This window comes from Phoca vitulina, unplaced genomic scaffold, assembly GCF_004348235.1.
Source record: "Phoca vitulina isolate PV1807 unplaced genomic scaffold, GSC_HSeal_1.0 scaffold90, whole genome shotgun sequence".
NCBI classification, from domain to species: domain Eukaryota; kingdom Metazoa; phylum Chordata; class Mammalia; order Carnivora; family Phocidae; genus Phoca; species Phoca vitulina.
Genome location: NW_022589793.1, coordinates 2,298,851 through 2,317,117, shown reverse-complemented (window position 1 = coordinate 2,317,117; position 18,267 = coordinate 2,298,851). Strand labels below are relative to the sequence as shown.

The following is an 18,267-nucleotide window of genomic DNA, read 5'->3' as shown; positions in this document are numbered from 1 at the left end:
CCGTGGCTGAGGCCGGCCTCGGCGACAGAAAAGACTGGCCAAGTCTCGGCAGCCTGGGGCTTCTGGAGCAAAGATGCACCCAGAGCCCAGAAGCCAGGCACCCTCAGGGACTACAGAAGAAATAGAAGATTCACATGTGTTTAATGTATATAAAGGCAAGGAAAGGGCAGTCCCGGATTCAAGAGCAGTATTCTGTACAATGCATATGGTGGGGCTGAGGGGGAAGGGCAAGAGACCGTAGAACCCACACCCAAACATGTACAAAAATAACTTAACACAGTGACCCCCACCAGCAAGGATGTGGAGCTCTCCCCAGCCCCCAGGGCCGGGGACACATTCTAGAAAACAGCACGAGGGTTGCTAACCAGTGCGGGCCAAGGTGCTGTGGGGGTGAGAAGGGGTGCCAGTCCGGAGGGGAGGAAGGCCTATGAGGAGGCCTTGAGACGGTTGGCAGCCGAGCGGGAGCTCAGCAGCTTGTCCACCATGGTGCGGGCGTAGCGGAGCCGGCTGGCTAGCTCCTTGGAGCAACCGTACTCCTCCAGCAGGCTCAGGCGGTACGTGCGGAAGTCCCGCCTCTCGTCGATGTAGGTCACGGCTGCCATCAGCGGGCACAGGATGAGTTTGGTATGGTCCTAGGAGGGAAGCGGGGGGAAGACGGACAGAGTTACCATTGGCCTGAAGGTCCCAGCTGCGAGTGCATGCCGGGGAGCAGAGGGGAGACACTGCAGCTGACGAGGGGTTCCCGTCCCGCCTTGCCTCACGCTCTTCCTACTGCCTGATGCCAAGCACAGGTCCCACACCTCCCACTCCCCACCCCACTCCAGGGGCCTGCAGATGGGTACAGGTACCCCACCCCGACTCTCCCCACCCCGGTTCACCTGGAAGAAGTTGATCTGCACACAGCCATTGCTGAGATGCAGGATGATGGCGCTGCGGGTGCGAAACCAGGTGCGCAGGTAGGGTAGCCGGGCGAGCTCATCGCCTTCCCGGGGTGTGATGTTGGCACCCGCCTTCAGCAAGTGTTCACTCATGTAGTTCCGGAAATACTTCAGGAGAGTGATCTGGATGGAAAGGGAGGGAGGGAGGCCAGAGTTGGAGCCGGACCCCCGGCACATGCCTCCCTCTCGGCAACACCAGGCCGCCGCCACCAGCCGGCGCTCACCTTCTTCATGAGGGAGTTGGGATGGGAGCTCACGGTGAGGTAGGACTCTGTGCCATCGCGCTCTATGTACTGCAGGCTGTCGCCGTCATTGTAGAGGATCAGGCGTGTCGAGTCATTGAAGAGCACCCCCACGCTGTTGTCGCATAGCTGGTACCCTGGTAGGTGGAGGAAGACCTCAGGAAGGGGGAGAAGGGAGCAGGGGGGCACTGGGAGCTGGAAGTAAGAGGCCTGGGAGGGAGACAGGAGATTGTTGGCAGCAGAGGACCAAGGAGCCAAAAAAAGTAAGAGCCTGGAATGGCTCAAAGGGTCACTGGGCCGTACCTGAGCCACCACCCATTCTGGAAGCAACCTACCGAGGCCATACTTGTCCGAATAGTCCACCCACTTGCTGACCCAGAAGATGGGGATGCAGGCGGGATCCTCAGCCTCCTCTGTGACAGAAACAGACAGATGGTTGGTCAGCACCAGAGTCTTCCCCTCCGGTCCACTCAGGTGGCCCACGCCAGGGAGGACTGCGGGGCACCCCACTCAGGCTCCGTCAAGAGGCCTGGGGCCCCAGGGAAGAGCCAAGCAGGGCCTGTGCCACCACCAAGCCCTGGCCAGCAGCAGGACAGACAAATTCCAGTTCATTCAGTCCATCCACTGATCAAAGGCCCACCTCGTGCCAGGCACTGTCACAGGTGCAGTGAGCGATGGCATAAAACCCAGCCTTCATGGAATTTACATCCTCGTTATAGGGACAGAGGCTGATCAACATAAATATGGACAAAATGTTATTTCTCTCATGGTGAGAGTCAGTGGCCGATGGATTATCTAATTTTTTGGTTCTGAGTGATTAAGAAATTGTCAGAATATATACAATTCCAAATACATCAAAATGTTATGTTCAGGGGCGCCTGCTCTGTCCGTTAAGCATCTGACTTCGGCTCAGGTCATGATCTCAGGTTCATGGTATCAAGCCCCGTGTAGGGCTCAGCTGGGAGCCTGCTTCTCCCTCTCCCTCTCCCCTCGCTTGTGCTCTCTCTCAAATAAATAAAATCTTAAAAAAAAAAAATGTTGCATTCAGTGCATGTGATAATCCCTTATTTAAATACAGGGGGGTGAGAAGTGCTAGGAGTGGGGGGCCAGGGAAATGCTCATGGGGCAGACATCTGAAGGAGGCGAGTGTGAGCCCTGCACATATCTGGAGGAATATCTGCACATTCCAGAAGAAGGGAACAGTATGAGCAAGAGCCCTGAGGCTCTTGAAGACTAAGCAGGAACCCACCGAACAGCAGAAAGAGCATGTGCAGATGTATAAGGTGGCTCACGGAGGTGCTGGGTGATGGGGCACTGGGGGAGGCAGAACACATGAGTCAGAAAAAGATAGGCAGGGCCTTGAATGCCAGGCTAACCCATTTGGATTTTAATCTATAGAAAACCGGGAACTAACGGTATTCTGGAGACTGGGCCCGGACGAGCCCCGGACACACTGTAGCGGAGACCTCCCCGCCCTCTCCAGGTGTGCAGGCAACCCCATTCCCAGGCCCCTACCATGCCCACCTTGCCTCACCAGCCCCCGCTCTGAGGGCTTGGATGCATTGACGCTGTGTAGCTGCTGCAGCATGTCGCCCAGGTGGCAGTCAACCGCCTCACTGGTCTCCCGGACCACTGGCTCCTCTTTTTCCCGGGGCCGCTCGGGCATGGGGTTCTCTGTGCCTAGGAAGAAGATGACGCACGGTCACTAGCTGGGCACAAAGGCAGCAGGCTGGGAGGGGCATGGGACCCTCTGCCACAGCTGCTACTCTCCCCAGAGAAAAATTATTTTAGCTGCCATTGCTTTGGGTAAACTGAGTCAGTGATGGGTATAGAGCGGCAGCTGCCACGCTCATGTGACAGCAGCATGATACTCATACCTCCAGGGCCAAGCCAAGCCCTTAAGGAAGGCTTCATGGCCACACACACCAAAGAGCTTCAGATGCTCTCGCCTCTGCCCCAATCCTGGGCCTCCTGCAGGACACCACCAGTCACTCCGGGAGACAGTGTGAAGGCACCACCAGCTCGGAGCTGCCTGGCCAAGAATTAAAATCCAGGAAAATGGGAGGGCTCGGTAAATTGTACACAGCTCATCAACAAAATGGATTAAGCAGGCATTTGATGAAAACATGAGATTTCTTTTTTCTACCCCCAAGTTTTATATAGATGGCCAAAGTGTCTGAAAAGATACACTTTGAGATTTTTCTCATTGGTTATATTTGGGTTAGAAAAGCCTAGATGATTTTTATTATCTTTATGCTCTAATGTTTCTTTCCCCACCAACATGTGCTAGTTCTCCTTGTAGAATATGAAATTTGTCTTCTAATATTTTTAAGATCAGAGTTTTCAATTTAAAAAACTATCCTGTGGTAAGAACTGAAACGTGAAATAATAAGATATTTGCCCCATGTAGGGCATTTGCTTTAAAAACTCTAACAAAGGAGAGCGCCTGGGTGGCTCAGTTGGTTAAGTGTCTGCCTTTGGCTCAGGTCATAATCTCAGGGTCCTAGGATGGAGCCCCACATCAGGCTCCCAGGGAGCCTCCTTCTTCCTCTACCTGTACTCTCTCTGTCAAATAAGTAAATAAAATCTTTAAAAAAAGAAAAAAACAAAAAAACCTCTAGCAAAGGGGCACCTAGGTGGTTCAGTCATTAAGCATCTGCCTTCAACTCAGGTCATGATCCCGGGGTCCTGGGATCAAGCCCCATGTTGGGGTCCCTGCTCACTGAAGAATGCTTCTCCCTCTCCCTCTGCCCCTCCCCTGTTCTCTCTCTCAAATAAATACATATATAAAATCTTTAAAAAAAACAAAACTCTAGCAAGGGGGCACCTGGGTGGCTCACTTGGCTGGGCAACCTACTCTTGATTTTGGCTCAGGTCAGGACTCGGGGTAGTGAAATCAAGCCTCATGTGGGGCTCCCCACTCAGAGGGGCATCTTGCTTGGGATTCTCTCTCTCTCTGCCCAACCCCCTCGCTTGCAGTCTGTCTCTCTCTTAAATAAATACGTAATCTTAACAAAAAAAAAAAAAGAAGCCACCAAAAAACCAACTCTAGCTGGGGACCTAGGTGGCTCAATCGGTTAAGCATCTGACTCTTGATTTTGGCTCAGGTCATGATCTCAGGGTCATGAGATTGAGCCCCCTGGGACGCCTGGGTGGCTCAGTGGGTGAAGCATCTGCCTTCGGCTCAGGTCATGATGCCAGGGTCCTGGGATCGAGTCCTGCGTCGGGGTCTCTGCTCAGGGGGGAGCCTGCTTCTCTCCCTACCATTCCCCCTCGCTTGTGTTTTCTCTCTTTCACTCTCTCTCAAATAAATACATAAAATACTAAAAAAAGAAAAAAAAAGAAATCGAGCCCCATGTCAGGCTCTGTATTGGGCATGGAGTCTGCTTAGGATTCTCTCTTTCCCTCTGCCCACCCCCTCCCCACTCTCCGCGTGTGCTCTCTCTAAAAAAATTAAATAAATAAAAATAAAAACTCTAGCAAAAAAAGGGTAGAAGGTAGAAACAGATAAAACCAGGTACAGGCAGGCAAATGTTGCTAACTACTGAAAATGGATGATGAATACACGGGGATTCCTCATTCAGTTAGTTCTCTCTACTTTTGGGGAAGTTTGAAAATTTCCAGCATATGGGGCGCCTGGGTGGCTCAGTCGTTAAGCATCTGCCTTCGGCTCAGGTCGTGATCCCAGGGTCCTGGGGTCGAGCCCCGCATCAGGCTCCCTGCTCAGCAGGAAGCCTGCTTCTCCCTCTCCCACTCCCTCTCCTTGTGTTCTCGCCATGTCTCTCTCTGTCAAATAAATAAAATAAAATCTTTAAAAAAAAGAAAATTTCCAGCATAAGAAGTTTAAAAAAAAAAAAAGCTTTATGTTCAAAAATTCAAAAAGAAAAATAATCTTGGGGCGCCTGGGTGGCTCAGTCGTTAAGCATCTGCCTTCGGCTCAGGTCATGATCTCAGGGTCCTGGGATCGAGTCCCGTATAGGGCTCCCTGCTCAGCGGGAAGCCTGCTTCTCCCTCTCCCACTCCCCCGTGCTTGTGTTCCCTCGCTTGCTGTGTTTCTCTCTGTCAAATAAATAAATGAAATCTTTAAAAAATAATAATAATCTTTAAAATAGCAATATTTTATACATTACAGGCCAAAGAATAAAACCTTGAGTACATGTTGATATAAGTAACCAAAAAAATACATGAGAGAGAAGCGACAGCTCTTCCTTACGGAAGAGTTCCAATGAATTACTTTAGGAGTGGGGAAGACAGAGGAATCTCCATTAGAATAACACATTAGCAACTGCCTTAGGGAGATCCACCAAGGATGCAAGAGTCCGAGGAGAAAGAGGATTGTCTCAAAGTCACTCCAGCAAGGTATTTATTAATTACAAAGGGAAAAATTGTAATTCTGCAGCAGACATCACCCTAGCCAACTGATCAAGATTAATATTACCAATTAAAAGAAACGGCAAAAAAAAAAAAACAAAACCCAAAAAAGGAATCCTTAACAGTATTAATTACAAAAAAAAAGGGGGCGCCTGGGTAGTTCAGCTGTTAAGCATCTGCCTTCGGCTCAGGTCATGATCCCAGGATCCTGGGATCAAGTGGGGAGGCTGCTTCTCCCTCTCCCACTCCCCCTGGCTTGTGTTCCAGCTCTCGCTAACTCTCTGTCAAATAAATAAATAAAGTCTTTAAAAAAAACCAAACAAAAAACAAAAAAACACCCAAAACCAAACCCCTCCCAAAAACCAACAAAACAAAACCTCCCAAAACCAAAAAACCCCACAAAACCAAAAACCAAAACAGTATTAGATTACAACAGAAACAAATGAATTTATATATTAAATTGGTGCTATATCCACACAGAGGAAAAAAAGTATTTCAAACGACCTTTTTAAAAACACTAAATATCCTTAGTGAAATATTCTAAGGACAAATGGAACTTGAATAAGCTAAAACATCATTAAAAAAAATAATAAGAGGAACTAGTTTATATATGTTGAAAAATGGATGTATAATAGTGTAAGGAAACAAGATTGTCAGTTGAAATACAAGAATAAAATCAAAGAAGTAAAAATCATATAAAACTGTATTTGAACTGGACACCTGTAAATTACAAAAAGTAGTAACTCCAGAGTAGACAAAACAATATTGTACCAGTGTTAAATTTCCTGAACTTGCTCAGTGTCATGTGCTGTGGTTATGTGAAAGAATCTTTGTCTTTAGGAAAAATACACTGAAGTATTAAGTGGTCAAGGGCAGGATGTATACAACTTACTTTTAAGTGGTTCAGGAAAAAAAGTGGGTGTATATACACACACACGCACATAAACACACATATATAACTTTATATACACTAAAAACAGAAAGATAAAGTGTAGAAAAATATTAATTGGTGGAGAAAAGGGAGCTTTTGTTATTCTTCCACCTTTTCATAATCTGTTAAATGTGGGGGGGTGTGGGGGCCCACTGCATTATGCCCTACATATATATTTGAAATTTTTCATATTTTTTTTCAATGAACCATCAAAGTGTGATGTTAGGAATTTTTTTAAGTGCTAAGAGTTTTTTGGGCGTGGCATTCAGTCCACTCTCCTTTTTCTGGGCAGGACAGGTATGATCCAGCCAGGGTTAAAGTGTGTCTTTCCCACTAGGGCCCACCCGGGGGAAGGGCATTTTGCTTTGGGGGGTGGTGGGGGCTGTGGATTCAAGGACGGGCAGGTCCTACCGCATGCCTGGGCTCTGGGGGCCACCCACCCACACATCTGAAGCCTAGCCTCTCTCTGGGGGTCTACTGTTTTACCTTTATTGAGGACTGTGAGAGGCTTCCGGCTGCTGGGGTCCAGACTGCTGGGAGCGATGGAAAATCGGGGTGCAATGGTGAGACAGGTGATGGGGAGCCGGGCGGGGATGTAGCCGGAGGTAAAGAACTCGTCATTGAGCAGCTCATGAATAGTGGGGCGGGCAGTAGGATCTGTCTGAAGCATCTTCTGGATGAGGGAGGCGGCCACAGGGTTGATGTGCTGGAGCAGAGAGGGAGGGCCGTGAGTGGGACATGACGGGGGACCCGAGGGCAGTGCTGTCATAAAGACACCACAGCCCCTGGCCCACATAAGCCATGTTCAATGGCCACAAATCTGCCAGGTTCCCCATATTGGCTTTACTGAGTTGACAAATGTCAACCTAAGCTGTGAGAATGATCACTTCTCCTTCCTTTTGAGACTCAAGATTCACTGGATTTTCCCTGAATTTGTTCTCGAGTAACTTAAGTTGCTCACCACTAGGGTAGCACTTGAGAACACAGGCTGGGGGGGTCATAAAGACCTGGTTAAGTCCCAGTACTGTCCCTAATAGCAGCTGTGGCAAGGGACCCGACTTGCTCAGGACTTTGTATCGTCCTCTGGAAAGCAAGGACACAGCACCAAGCCTGGAGCCCTACTAGGATTCGATGGGGGACAGCCTAGCACAGGTCAAAGGCATAGTCACAGGCTAGCATTAGCCGCGCACTTACTACGTGCCAGCAGCGCTGCAAGCACGTCATGTGTATTAACTCACCGACCCTTCACAAAAACATCTAAGGGGTGGAGTCTCTATTAGCATCTCTCTTTTGCAGAGGAAGAAACGGAGCCCAGAGAGGTTAAGTGCCCTTCCTAAGAACACATACCTAATGAGTGGTGAAGCCAGCATCCACACCAAAGCACTGGGGTGGTCTCGCGCTCCCACTCTGAACCCTCCAGGGTCTGTCCGTCTGACAGTTAAATGACCCTTTGTGACAGATTTTGTCTGTCTGTCCTTATGGAGACAGGGCCCTTGACTTCACAGGAGTCAAAGATACCAAACCGGAAAGCAGCCACATGTCGGGCTTCTGCAGAAACAGCCTGTTCCTTTCCAATGCACTGACGCCAGTGGTTGTGAAAATGCGCACCACTTTGGATTCACAGTGGTTCAGGATTCTGTGAGTGCTTACTGTATACAAGGCGCCCCATGAGCTGCTGCTCCCTTTTATAAATGGGAAACTAGAGTTCAAGAGATTCAGGCCGCTTGCCCACTGTGATCTGGCTGCTACGTGGCAGAGCCCAGTTAAATCAAGAAGGTCCATTTCCAGAGGTTAAGCAGCACTTCTGTGTCTGCCTCCTACTCCCTCCCCATTTTTTTTCCTCTTTCCACATCTTCTGGGTTATCTGCCCAACCTCTGGGAATCTACAAACTCTCCCCCCCTTAGAAAAAATGCCTCTGTGCATACATGTCAAGCTCTGTTTGTAATATCAGACACAGATCCATCGAAGCTCTGTGGCTACCCTAGGGGTAGGGTTGACCTATCTCTGTCCCCAGGATATGGCTGGGCTCAGTATACAGCTTTTGGGGAAAAATAACCCCAAAAAACAAAATAAATTTAAACTTAAAAAAAAAAAAGTGTTTTAGTCACCTTGGGAATACTGTAGTCGTTCTTCTTGATCCGGAGGTAGGTCTCTTTGAGGCAAGAGGTCTCAAAAGGTGGTTTGCCCACTAACAATGTATACCTGTAAGCACAAGGGGGCTGATTTGGCTTGAGGCTCCCAGCCAAAACCTACCTGCCGGAGAAATCATCTCAGGGCTGGCATCTGGAAACTCTGACTTTGGGGCCCCCAAGGATAGTCCTCAAGTCCACAGGAGCCAGGACACGGGTGGGGCTGAGCCCTCAGGAGAAGATTGGCGACAGCACCAGGACTATTAAGACTAGCAGTGACTTTTCAGCTGGAGCCTATAGGAATCCAGGGCCCCAAAGGCTGCCGGCCAGTACAAAACAGGTCCCAGTGCATGGGCTACCTGCCCCTATCGAGGCAGCTCCACTTTGACAGTTCTGCACTCAAGGCATGAAGTTTTCATTTGAAAAAGCTCTACTGCAAAGAAGTACGGAAGCCACTGCTACAACTCACTTCTCCTCCTACCAGTACCCTGGCAAACAACAATAAAAAAGAGAACACCCAAAACGCCCAACCCTCTGCCCACCACCCACCCACCTCGGGAGGCCTTGATCCAGACTTTATTGTGCCTGGAAATCACCCAGGGATCTTAAAATCCAGATTCTGAGCCAGTGAGATTCTGCATTTCTAACAAGTTCCTGGGTGATGCTGCAGCCCTTTGCACCACACTTTGAGTAGCCAGGGCCTAGAGCAGGTTTGTGGAGGCCTCCCAGTCCCCTTCCCCAGTGCCATAGCCCAGGCTGCTGCAGGAATCCCATAGGATACACCAGTGACAAGAAAAGATATGGAAATCAGGCTTTGGTTTTGGGCAATCTGTTCTCTGGAGCAGCCTCTTCATAGCCAGAAAGGTCCAAAGGATAAAGTCAGCCAGGTGAGACATCCAAAAGGGCAGATATGTCCTGAGACAACTCCCAACTTACATGATACACCCAATGGACCACACGTCCACCTCGAAACTGTGCCCTTTCTTGCTCAGCACCTCAGGAGCTATGTAATTAGGAGTCCCACACAGGGTCTTCTTGCGTTCCCCATCATATTCCACTTTGGTTGCCAGTCCAAAATCCCCTGGGACAGAGGGAGGAAGAGGGGGTACTCAGTTGCTAGCCTCTGTCATCTGCCAATGCAGAAAGCTGGTACAGGTGTGACTGTCAAGAACCAGGGTCATTTCCTCCCTTGGGCCCCTACTCCTTGTAGGCAGCAAGGCTTGCCCAAGATGCCTCCCACCATGTCGGCCCAGGGGAGGGACCTCCCAGGGCTCCTCCTTGCCCCTCCCCTTAGAAAGGAGGGCCCTCAGGGATCAACAAGTAAAGGTCAGGACCCCTATTTGGCAAGTTTGTGAGTTAATAACAGGGAGAAGTGGAGACTATGGCAAATCCGAGGGAGCCTAAGGGGAACAGCTGCTTTTCAGCCCAGCAAAGAGCTGCCTGAGGGGATACCGCGGAAGCTTCCAATTGTTTAAAAGGAGTTCCAAATCCCAATTTTTATGTCAAGCATCCCAATTTATATCTGTGAAAACTAATTCAAATTCTTTTTTTAAAAAAAGTACTGTGTGGAAGCACTAAAAAATGCATCTGCAGGATACAGGCTTGGGGCTCTTGGTTTTAAATTTCTGTACGAAAGAGAGGATTCTAGAGGCCATCAACAGCCCAGACTTCTACCATCCTTTCCCTCCCTATTTCCTCCTCCTCATTCCCGCTTCTGGAGGTGTCAAGCACCCCTGCAGGTCCAGCACTCACCTATTTTCACCTCCAGATCCTCATTCAGGAAAAGGTTGCCCAGCTTGAGGTCCCGGTGAATAACCCTGTTTCGGTGCAGGTACTGGCAGCCAAGGACAATTTGCCGAAGGTAGTAGCGGGCTTCCGGCTCGGTCAGTGCTTTCCTCCGCTTGTGCAGCTCCAGGAGAGACTGAGTGGGGGAAGGAGAGGAGGAATGGGGAGCCGGTACCAAGGCACAGGGGGAAGGGTTTGTCATTAAAGGCAGCCCAGGGCGCCCCACCCCATTCCTTCTCCAGGACAGCTGCGAGCCTGGCCACTACCGTTCATGGCACCCCTTCTCCCACTAGCTGCCTCCCAAGCCTCCTACCTGGGAAGCCTCTTTCAGCCCCACTCCGGGCAGCTCCGAGTCCACAGTATCCCGCCCCCGGCCTTCCCGCAGCAGGAGATCCCTTTCCAGCCGCCTCTCCTTCCGGAAGCTGCGAAGTCTGGCTCCAACCACCCTCTCCCCGACCCAACCCTACTCCGGAAGCTCCCGAACAGCACCCCTTCCCCGGGACTCCTCCCTTAGCAACTCCGGAAGCCCTTGCGTCCAGTACCAGAATTCTCCTCCTACCCGCGCCTCCCCCTCTCCGCTCAACACCTAGCGTCCAGGAGCCGCCTTCCCTAGCAGCAACAGGACTCGGGCTCCACTTAACCGGAACCCCCTCCCCCTAGCAGCTCCAAGTGCCAAGCACCCTCTCCCCTCTCCTCGAGACCTTTACAACCCCTAGTTCGAGGTTCCCAGCACCTCCTCTCTAGCAGCTCCGAGCCCCCCGAGCCCCCCCAACCCCGGTCCCCAGGCAGCGACACTCACCCTCCGGCGGCAGAGCTCCAACACCACGAATACGAAGTCGCTGTCCTCGAAAAAGCCGTGGAAGCCTACGATGTGCTGGTGGGCGAGGCTGCGGTGAATGGATATCTCCATGGACATCTTCTCCTTCTGGTGCGGCTTGAGCAGCAGCGATTTAGGCACGATCTTGCCAGCGAACACCTCCTTAGTGTCAGCGTCCGAGATCTCGAAGCACTTAGCAAAGCCGCCCTTCCCCAGAAAGCGTCCCCGCAGGTAGCGCCGCCGGCTGCGCGGGTCCACTAGGACCTCCGGGATCTCTTTCGCCGGCGGAGCGGCTGCCGGGGCCCCGGGAGCTGCAACTCCGGGGCCCCCGGCTTTCCCTGGGTCGGCTGGTGCCCGCGCCAGCTTCCCTGCAGTTGCCGCCGCACTCATGTTCCCGGAGTTGCTCCGCGGACCTAGCAGGGTCTGAGCAGAGGCTTGGCACCGCTTCGCTCCTCCTCGAATTCAAACGCGGCGCCGGGAACGTTACAAGAGCCTGCGCGCCACTGATTGGCCGCGGGGATTTAAAATCCAAACCCGCCCGCCGCGCGGCACGATGGGAGCGCTCGGCACCGCCGCCTCCTTTAAACCCGTACCCTGTCCTGGGCCGGGGGAGACTTGATTGACAGGGACTCGCGCACAGCAGACACGTGGGATGCCTGGGAAACCGTACCCGGCGTGGGGATGCCGAGACCCGGCCCAAGGAGAGGGGGGAGTTCAGGGTTTCCCCCTTTCTCCGCGGCCGGGGAAGTTCCTGCAGTTCCCATGCACCTCCTCCAGGAAGCTTTTCCTAATACCTTCCTCCACCCCCACCCCGCCTTCTAGACTATAAACTCTTGAGAATAGAGACCTGGCAGGGCAGCTTTAGGCAGCCGCCTCCGATGTCCTCAGCTCTCTTCCGAGACACCCCAATAAGCTAAAACCCAAGTAAAAACACGGAGCTTGCCAGGCAGATGCACTTTCGTGGCAAGGCCCCTACTTTCAGAATAACAGCTGCTCCTAAGCCCCTCCGGAATATACAGCAAACTCCACTCAAAGCACATATGGTTCAGGGACCACCAGCATTACGATCACCTGGGAACTTGTTAGAAAGAAAATTTCAGGCCTTACCCCAGACCTCCTGATTCAGGAATCTGCCTTTCAATGTGACTGCCAGGTGATTCCCACACATACTGATGTTTGAGGCTCACAGTACCAGGGCCCCCCCACTATTCAAGAAAGTTGTCTGTCCGGCTTGCTCCCTGCTGTATTTCCCAGGGTCTAAAAGAGTGGACCCCCAAGTCACTGGTGAGAGGAAGGATGGCTGGTTGGCAGAATGCCCAGCAAACTGGTAGGCCACAGCCAAACACCCTGCATGGGTGTATTTTGTTTGGCCTCCCACTTCTGAAAATTTGGATTCATTTACAGCACTTAAAAATCAAGAGAGCTTACATAAAACTTCAGCTTGGTGTTTTTTCCTAACAAACAAAAACTAAAAGGCTCCACAACTCTAGGCCACATACTTTCCCAGTTTGCGATAGTTCCCAGCTATCTCCCTCAGCCCATTTGCCTGACTTCCCAAAGTACGTGAGTGGCAGACCTAGAACAGCAAAATGCCTGAGTTAGAAGCCCTTTCTCTGTTCCCCCCTTTACCCTATGATGTCTCGGATAGAGCCCAGCAAGTATCAACCATATGGTAAGTATCCCTTCACCTGCCTCCCGATAAACTGAGAGGTGATGATGATGTCTTTCCTAGCCCATGTCCCAAGCTCCCAGAGCAATGCCTAGTAAAAAGGAGTAACTGAAATGTTTGCTGAATAAAAGGAAGTTTTTTTTTAAATTAACTTGCTATTATTTTTTATCCTTGTGGTGTGTAATCTTCCTATTGAAGTTTAAGATATGTAGAGAAAATGTTTACATAACTGTACAGCTCAATGAATTTTCACAACTTGAACCCACCTCACATAAACAACACCCAAATTGAGGAAAAGAACACTACCAACACCCCAAAAGTCCCCCTTGTGCCCTGTCTTGGGAGTCCCCAAAACTACTCCGCAGTTTGACGACTTGTTAGGAGACTCACAGGACTCAGCATATAGTCTTACTGTCAGCAGGCTATAATTTATTACAGCAAAAGGCTACCAAGCAAAATCAGCAAAGGGAAAAGGTGCATAGAACAAAGTGCAGAGGAAACCAGGCGCAAGCTTCCCAGAGCCCTCTCCCAGTGGAGTTACACAGGACACAATTCCTGCAGCAGTGGGTTACGATAACAAGTGTGAAATGTTATTTGCCAGGGAAGCTCCTTAGAGACTCAGTATCCAGGGCTTTTACTGGGGGCCGGTCAAGTAGGCACCCTCTGCCTAGCACATACCCAAATTCTGGATTCCTGGAAGGAAAGCAAGTATTCAGCATAAACCATATTGTTTGCACAGTTTAGGCACAGTGAGCCACTCTTATCATTTAGGGAATGTTGAGAATCCTCCCGAAATCCAATTACCCAGATGTCAGCCAAGAGTCAGCATTGCAACAAGGAGAGCAGTCTCAGGCCTACTCTGTTAACTTTCTTCTGCACTGGCCCCCACCTTGGCCGTTGGCCCAGGCTTCTATACAGCAAGTTTATTATCAGTAGGACCCCATGCAAAAGGATGAGACCAACCTGCAGTACTGATCTCAGTTATGCTCCTTAGAGGTCCTACATTTAGCCAGTTAAAATAAATCCCACTAACCATAAAAGTCTATTTTAGATATGGTATATGTCAACTATACCTCAATTAAATAAAAACAACAGTCTATCTTAGAAAGTCAAGTGGCTCCCTCACTAAACTTCTGTATGATTCATTTTTACCTGGCCCAAGATACCAATTCAGGTACAGCAAGGCTGTGGCGAGCAAGTTCAAGCTGATCTGAAGCCTTTCAGGGCTGAGGCAGTGTGGTGAGAGGGCACAGAGACAGAAGTAGACTCCCAGAGGGCACATGGTCCCCCTGGAAACGAGTTTGCAATGTTAGGGTACCTCAAGCAGGGCATATGTTAGGTGGTGGAGGTTAACAGGACCCCCAATGTAAGCCTCCTGCCACGTGGCCTCCTGCCCTGGAGTTTCCAATTCAGTCTGAAAGATCCAACCAGCCCTTGGTTCTGCTTGTCTATGATACAGGTGTATGCATCTCATGAGTGTGCGTTCTGTGTGGGAAGCGCAGGAGCCCAGCCCCTCTGTTGTCAGGCAGTGCTGCGAGCTGTGAGCACAGGCTCAGCAGTCTGAGCTCAAAGCGCTCCAGTGCATGGAAAGGCAGCTCTGGAGTCTTCTGTCAGGAAGAGCGGAAAGCTCCCTGATAGAGTTCTGAAGAACCAAGGTCATAAATGCCCCCCACCCACTTGCCAAAGGCTCCCCAGGCGCCAGTACTTTTCTCCACTGTTACAAAATCTTCGGGCCCCGACGTTCAGCAACCCAACAACATTCTTTCAATCACCTCTTCTCCTCCAGGCCTTTTATCTGCAAGGGCTGTATGCAGAAGGCACAAATACATTTTTGCAGGTAAACATTTTTATCTCACTTAACCAGAAAGACAAATTCGGGAATTGGTCAGGATGTAGGTTGAACTGTATCCCTAACCGCCCCCCCCCCACCATTCCTGTGCTGAAACTCTCACCCCCAGTACCTCAGAATGTGACTATATTGGGAGACAGGGCTTTCAAAGAGGTGATTCAATTAAAATGGACTCACTAGGGTGGGCCCTCACCTGATCTGACTGGTGTCCTTGTAAGAAGAGAAGATTAGGACACAAGACCGAGAGGTGACTACGGCAGAACACATGGGAGGGTGGCCACCTGCAAGCCAAGGAGAGACGACTCAAGAGAAATCAAACCTGCTGACACGTTGGTCTTGGACTTCTGGCCTCCGGAACTGTGAGAACACACATTTCTATTATTTAAGCCCCCCAGTCTAAGGCATTTTGTGATGGCAGCCCTAGCCGACTAATGAGGATGAAAGCCTGAATTTTCAAAAAATTTCAAAATGGGTTTACAGAACCTCCCACTCCTTTTATCCAGTGAACAGCCTCGATCAATCCCTCTCTGGAGACAGCTCTATTCAGATAATGAACCTTACTAAGTGTGGATGGAGGGGGGTGGAGTAAGGAAGTAGAATCAGGCTATCAGCCCATTGTGGTGAGTTGCAACTAATCTAGAAAGCTGAACACAAGTCAGCAGCAGTGAGACATCCCCATCAAGAAGGCCAAAGTCTGATCTGTCAACAGCAGGGGGAGGGGTCACAGTCCCTGTGATGTGCCGTCCCCCAATGTGCAGCTGTTGGCAGGGATCACAATTAGGGTGTGGGTAGCCTCCTGGTTAGCGATGAAGAGCTGACCAGCAACTTGATCTTAGAGGGTCTTGTAAGAGAACGAGGCCTCTTCTGTGGGCGTGTGTGTGGTCTGACGGTCCAGCCAGCATCCACGATGGAGGTCTTCATCCTTTAGAGCTCCACAGAAGGGGTCCTAAATCTCCAGTGGTCGCAAGGTCTGAGTCCTTTTCATGGAGCCTGCGTCTGCTTCCAGGTCAGCACGGCTCCTGCTGGGACTGAAACAGCTCCCTGCGGCCTGTAGCAGTTCTCAGCTTCGTCACATCCAGACAAGAAGAATCAGGGGATCTGGGATTCCAAGAGAATCAGCTGCTTCTCTCTGGCTTGTTGCAGAAAGACATACTGCAGTACCAGACAGCCATGGTCCAGGTCCAAGTGATGAGCAAGGCTTCCTCTTCCTGCTGTCAGTCTTAGAGTCCGAACTGACTGGCTCAAAACCATGCGCATCAGGTTGGCCAGTCATCTGCCTCCATGCGTCAGACATTTGATTTCAACTAGGGCTCACTGGCAATTTAACTGCTTTTTCCAATTCCAAATGTGCATTGTCATCCAGAAATTGCCTCTCTTTTCATGTTGTCTCACCTTCCAGAGGTTCCAACAGACATAAATCAGCAGAAATCATCAGTCCTGAAGACTTGTTCTGGTCCAATACTCAAAGAATTTAAACTCCAACACACCCACTGGTAGCAAAACGGAGGAAGCTGTATCCCACCACCTTCTTGATTTAATTTTTTTTGCATTTCTCTTTGATTGGGATGATCCCTCTAGCATTTATGAAATTACAACTATATAACATTTTAAATCAATTTTATCATATTTCCAGATATAAAAGCCACAAAATACAAAGTCATTTTTTAAAACTTCCCCTTTTTTTCTCATTGCAAATTTACTCAAACCCCTAGCAAATTCAGCACTGACAGAATTATAACCACAGGCCTGAAGTGCTAACTCTTTTTTGCAGAGGTAGAAACAACCCCCTGTAAGACTTTGAAACAATGGGATCAAAAGCCACTTAACACCCACTGCATGTATATTTTATTTATTCCATCTAGGAACATTTTTTAAGAAATGATAAAGCATTGAAGAAACTTTAATTCCCTTTCGACCTTTAACAACTGTTTTCATATTCCTTTCTAGTTCTTGTCAACATGGACTTTTGATCAGTATAGCTGCAATTATGCCACGTTAATACCATCTATCTGCAGAGTGTCCATGAACACTTACTGAGCCCTTACTAGATGCCGTGCATGGGGCTAAGAGCTTTACAGAGATGATCTCCCTGAATCCTCACAAAGACCTTATTCCCATTTTGAAGATGAGGAAACGAGCACTATTGCCCCAGGTCCTGTAGGCAGGAGGTGGCAGAGCTAGAATTGCAACCCAACTCTGCTAACTCCAAAGTACCCCTCACGCTGCCTCTGGGGGCCTTGTCTGTCTGGCTAGCCACCAATCCCAGACTCATTTGTTCACTCACTCACTCCCTACCAAAAAGCAGTATGATGTATATCTTAAACTCATGGACTAGAGAACCCCGGGTTTAAACACCAGTTCCTCCCCTTATTAGCTGTATGACCTTGGGCAAATTACTTAACCTCTCTGTGCCTCTACTTCCACGTCTATAAAATGGGGATAATTATAGTGCCCATCTCCTAGGACTCTATATGTGGGACGTGCCTATCTCCGAAGGTTCTTGTGAAGAGCTTCTGTGAGGACAGCACTTCAAACACACCAGGTACGTGGTCATGCCCGCTGTTGTTGTGATTATTGAAATAAAGAGAACCTGTGGCTATTCCCAGGGAGCTCAGGGTCTCCAAGAGGCCTTGCAGTTCCTGAGTCTCAGATTTCCTTATTCTCCCCTTCCTCTGGCCCTACTGCTTCCGCAGGCTCTTGCTATTCCCAAGTCAGAAAAGTGTGCCCAGCAGACACCAAAGGTTAGATGAATACAGCTGAAAAGAGGTATGTTGGTAGGGCTAAGAAAGACCAAGGCTGAATGTCCAGACCCAAGGTCTGAAAACCAGAGAGGGTGTGGACGCCATTCTCATGTCTCTTCTCTTAGATGATTTTCATATGCCTGAATCATCTGTGTGATGGCCAATGGACTTGGAGATACAGAACAAGCCATCTCTTCTCCTTAGGGAAGCAGGGACATCTTGTGCTAACTCTTCTCACTTCAGGATCTGGGTCAGAGTGCTTCATGAAAAGTAGGTGTGGCCAACCCACCAGCAAAAACTTCAGAAAAACAAAGGATTAACCGACTGGGCAGCAAGGATCCTCCTCAGAGCCAATTGCTTTGGAGGCCCAGGATATTGGGGGAACTGCATAAAACATGGACTTTGCAGCCAGATAAGACTTGGCTTTGATTCTAGCTCAGTCGTTAATTAGCTGTGTGACACTGGGCAAATTTACTTAACCTCTCTGATGATCAGTTTCCTGTATAATGAGTTGTAAAGATCCCTACACTTTTGACAGTTGGGAGGATTAAATGTTTTCTAATAAGTGCCTGGCAAGGAAGGGTGATCTCTTCTTTGTGGTGGAGTGATTTTAAATGAACAGGTGTTTTTAATTTTTTTTTTTAAAAGATTTTATTTACTTGACAGAGAGAGACATAGTGAGAGAGGGAACACAAGCAGGGAGAGTGGGAGAGAGAGAAGCAGGCTTCCCGAGGAGCAGGGAGCCCTATGCGGGGCTCGATCCCAGGACCCTGGGATCATGACCTGAGCCGAAG

At 49.6% G+C, this 18,267-nt stretch overlaps 1 protein-coding gene across 1 annotated transcript; it reads right to left on the bottom strand.

The window, feature by feature from the left end:
- Positions 1 to 7: 7 nt before the first annotated feature.
- PLK1 (polo like kinase 1) lies at positions 8 to 18,163 on the bottom strand. Its single transcript, XM_032396283.1, has 10 exons — positions 11,197 to 18,163; positions 10,365 to 10,533; positions 9,549 to 9,693; positions 8,592 to 8,685; positions 6,969 to 7,188; positions 2,705 to 2,860; positions 1,516 to 1,593; positions 1,163 to 1,317; positions 879 to 1,061; positions 8 to 632 (listed from the first exon to the last, which is right to left on the bottom strand). Exons 1-10 carry the CDS (start codon positions 11,602 to 11,604, stop codon positions 426 to 428), a joined length of 1,815 nt encoding a protein of 604 aa, XP_032252174.1. The 5' UTR covers positions 11,605 to 18,163; the 3' UTR covers positions 8 to 425.
- Positions 18,164 to 18,267: the final 104 nt, after the last annotated feature.

Excerpts from the sequence above, each read along its gene's own strand:
- PLK1 (XM_032396283.1), bottom strand. The coding sequence starts at position 11,604 with ATGAGTGCGGCGGCAACTGCAGGGAAGCTGGCGCGGGCACCAGCCGAC. Across the intron at positions 9,694-10,364 it reads GGATCTGGAGGTGAAAATAG|GGGATTTTGGACTGGCAACC; the intron begins GTGAGTGCTGGA and ends CCTCTGTCCCAG. Across the intron at positions 8,686-9,548 it reads TGGTCCATTGGGTGTATCAT|GTATACATTGTTAGTGGGCA; the intron begins GTAAGTTGGGAG and ends TTGTGCTTACAG.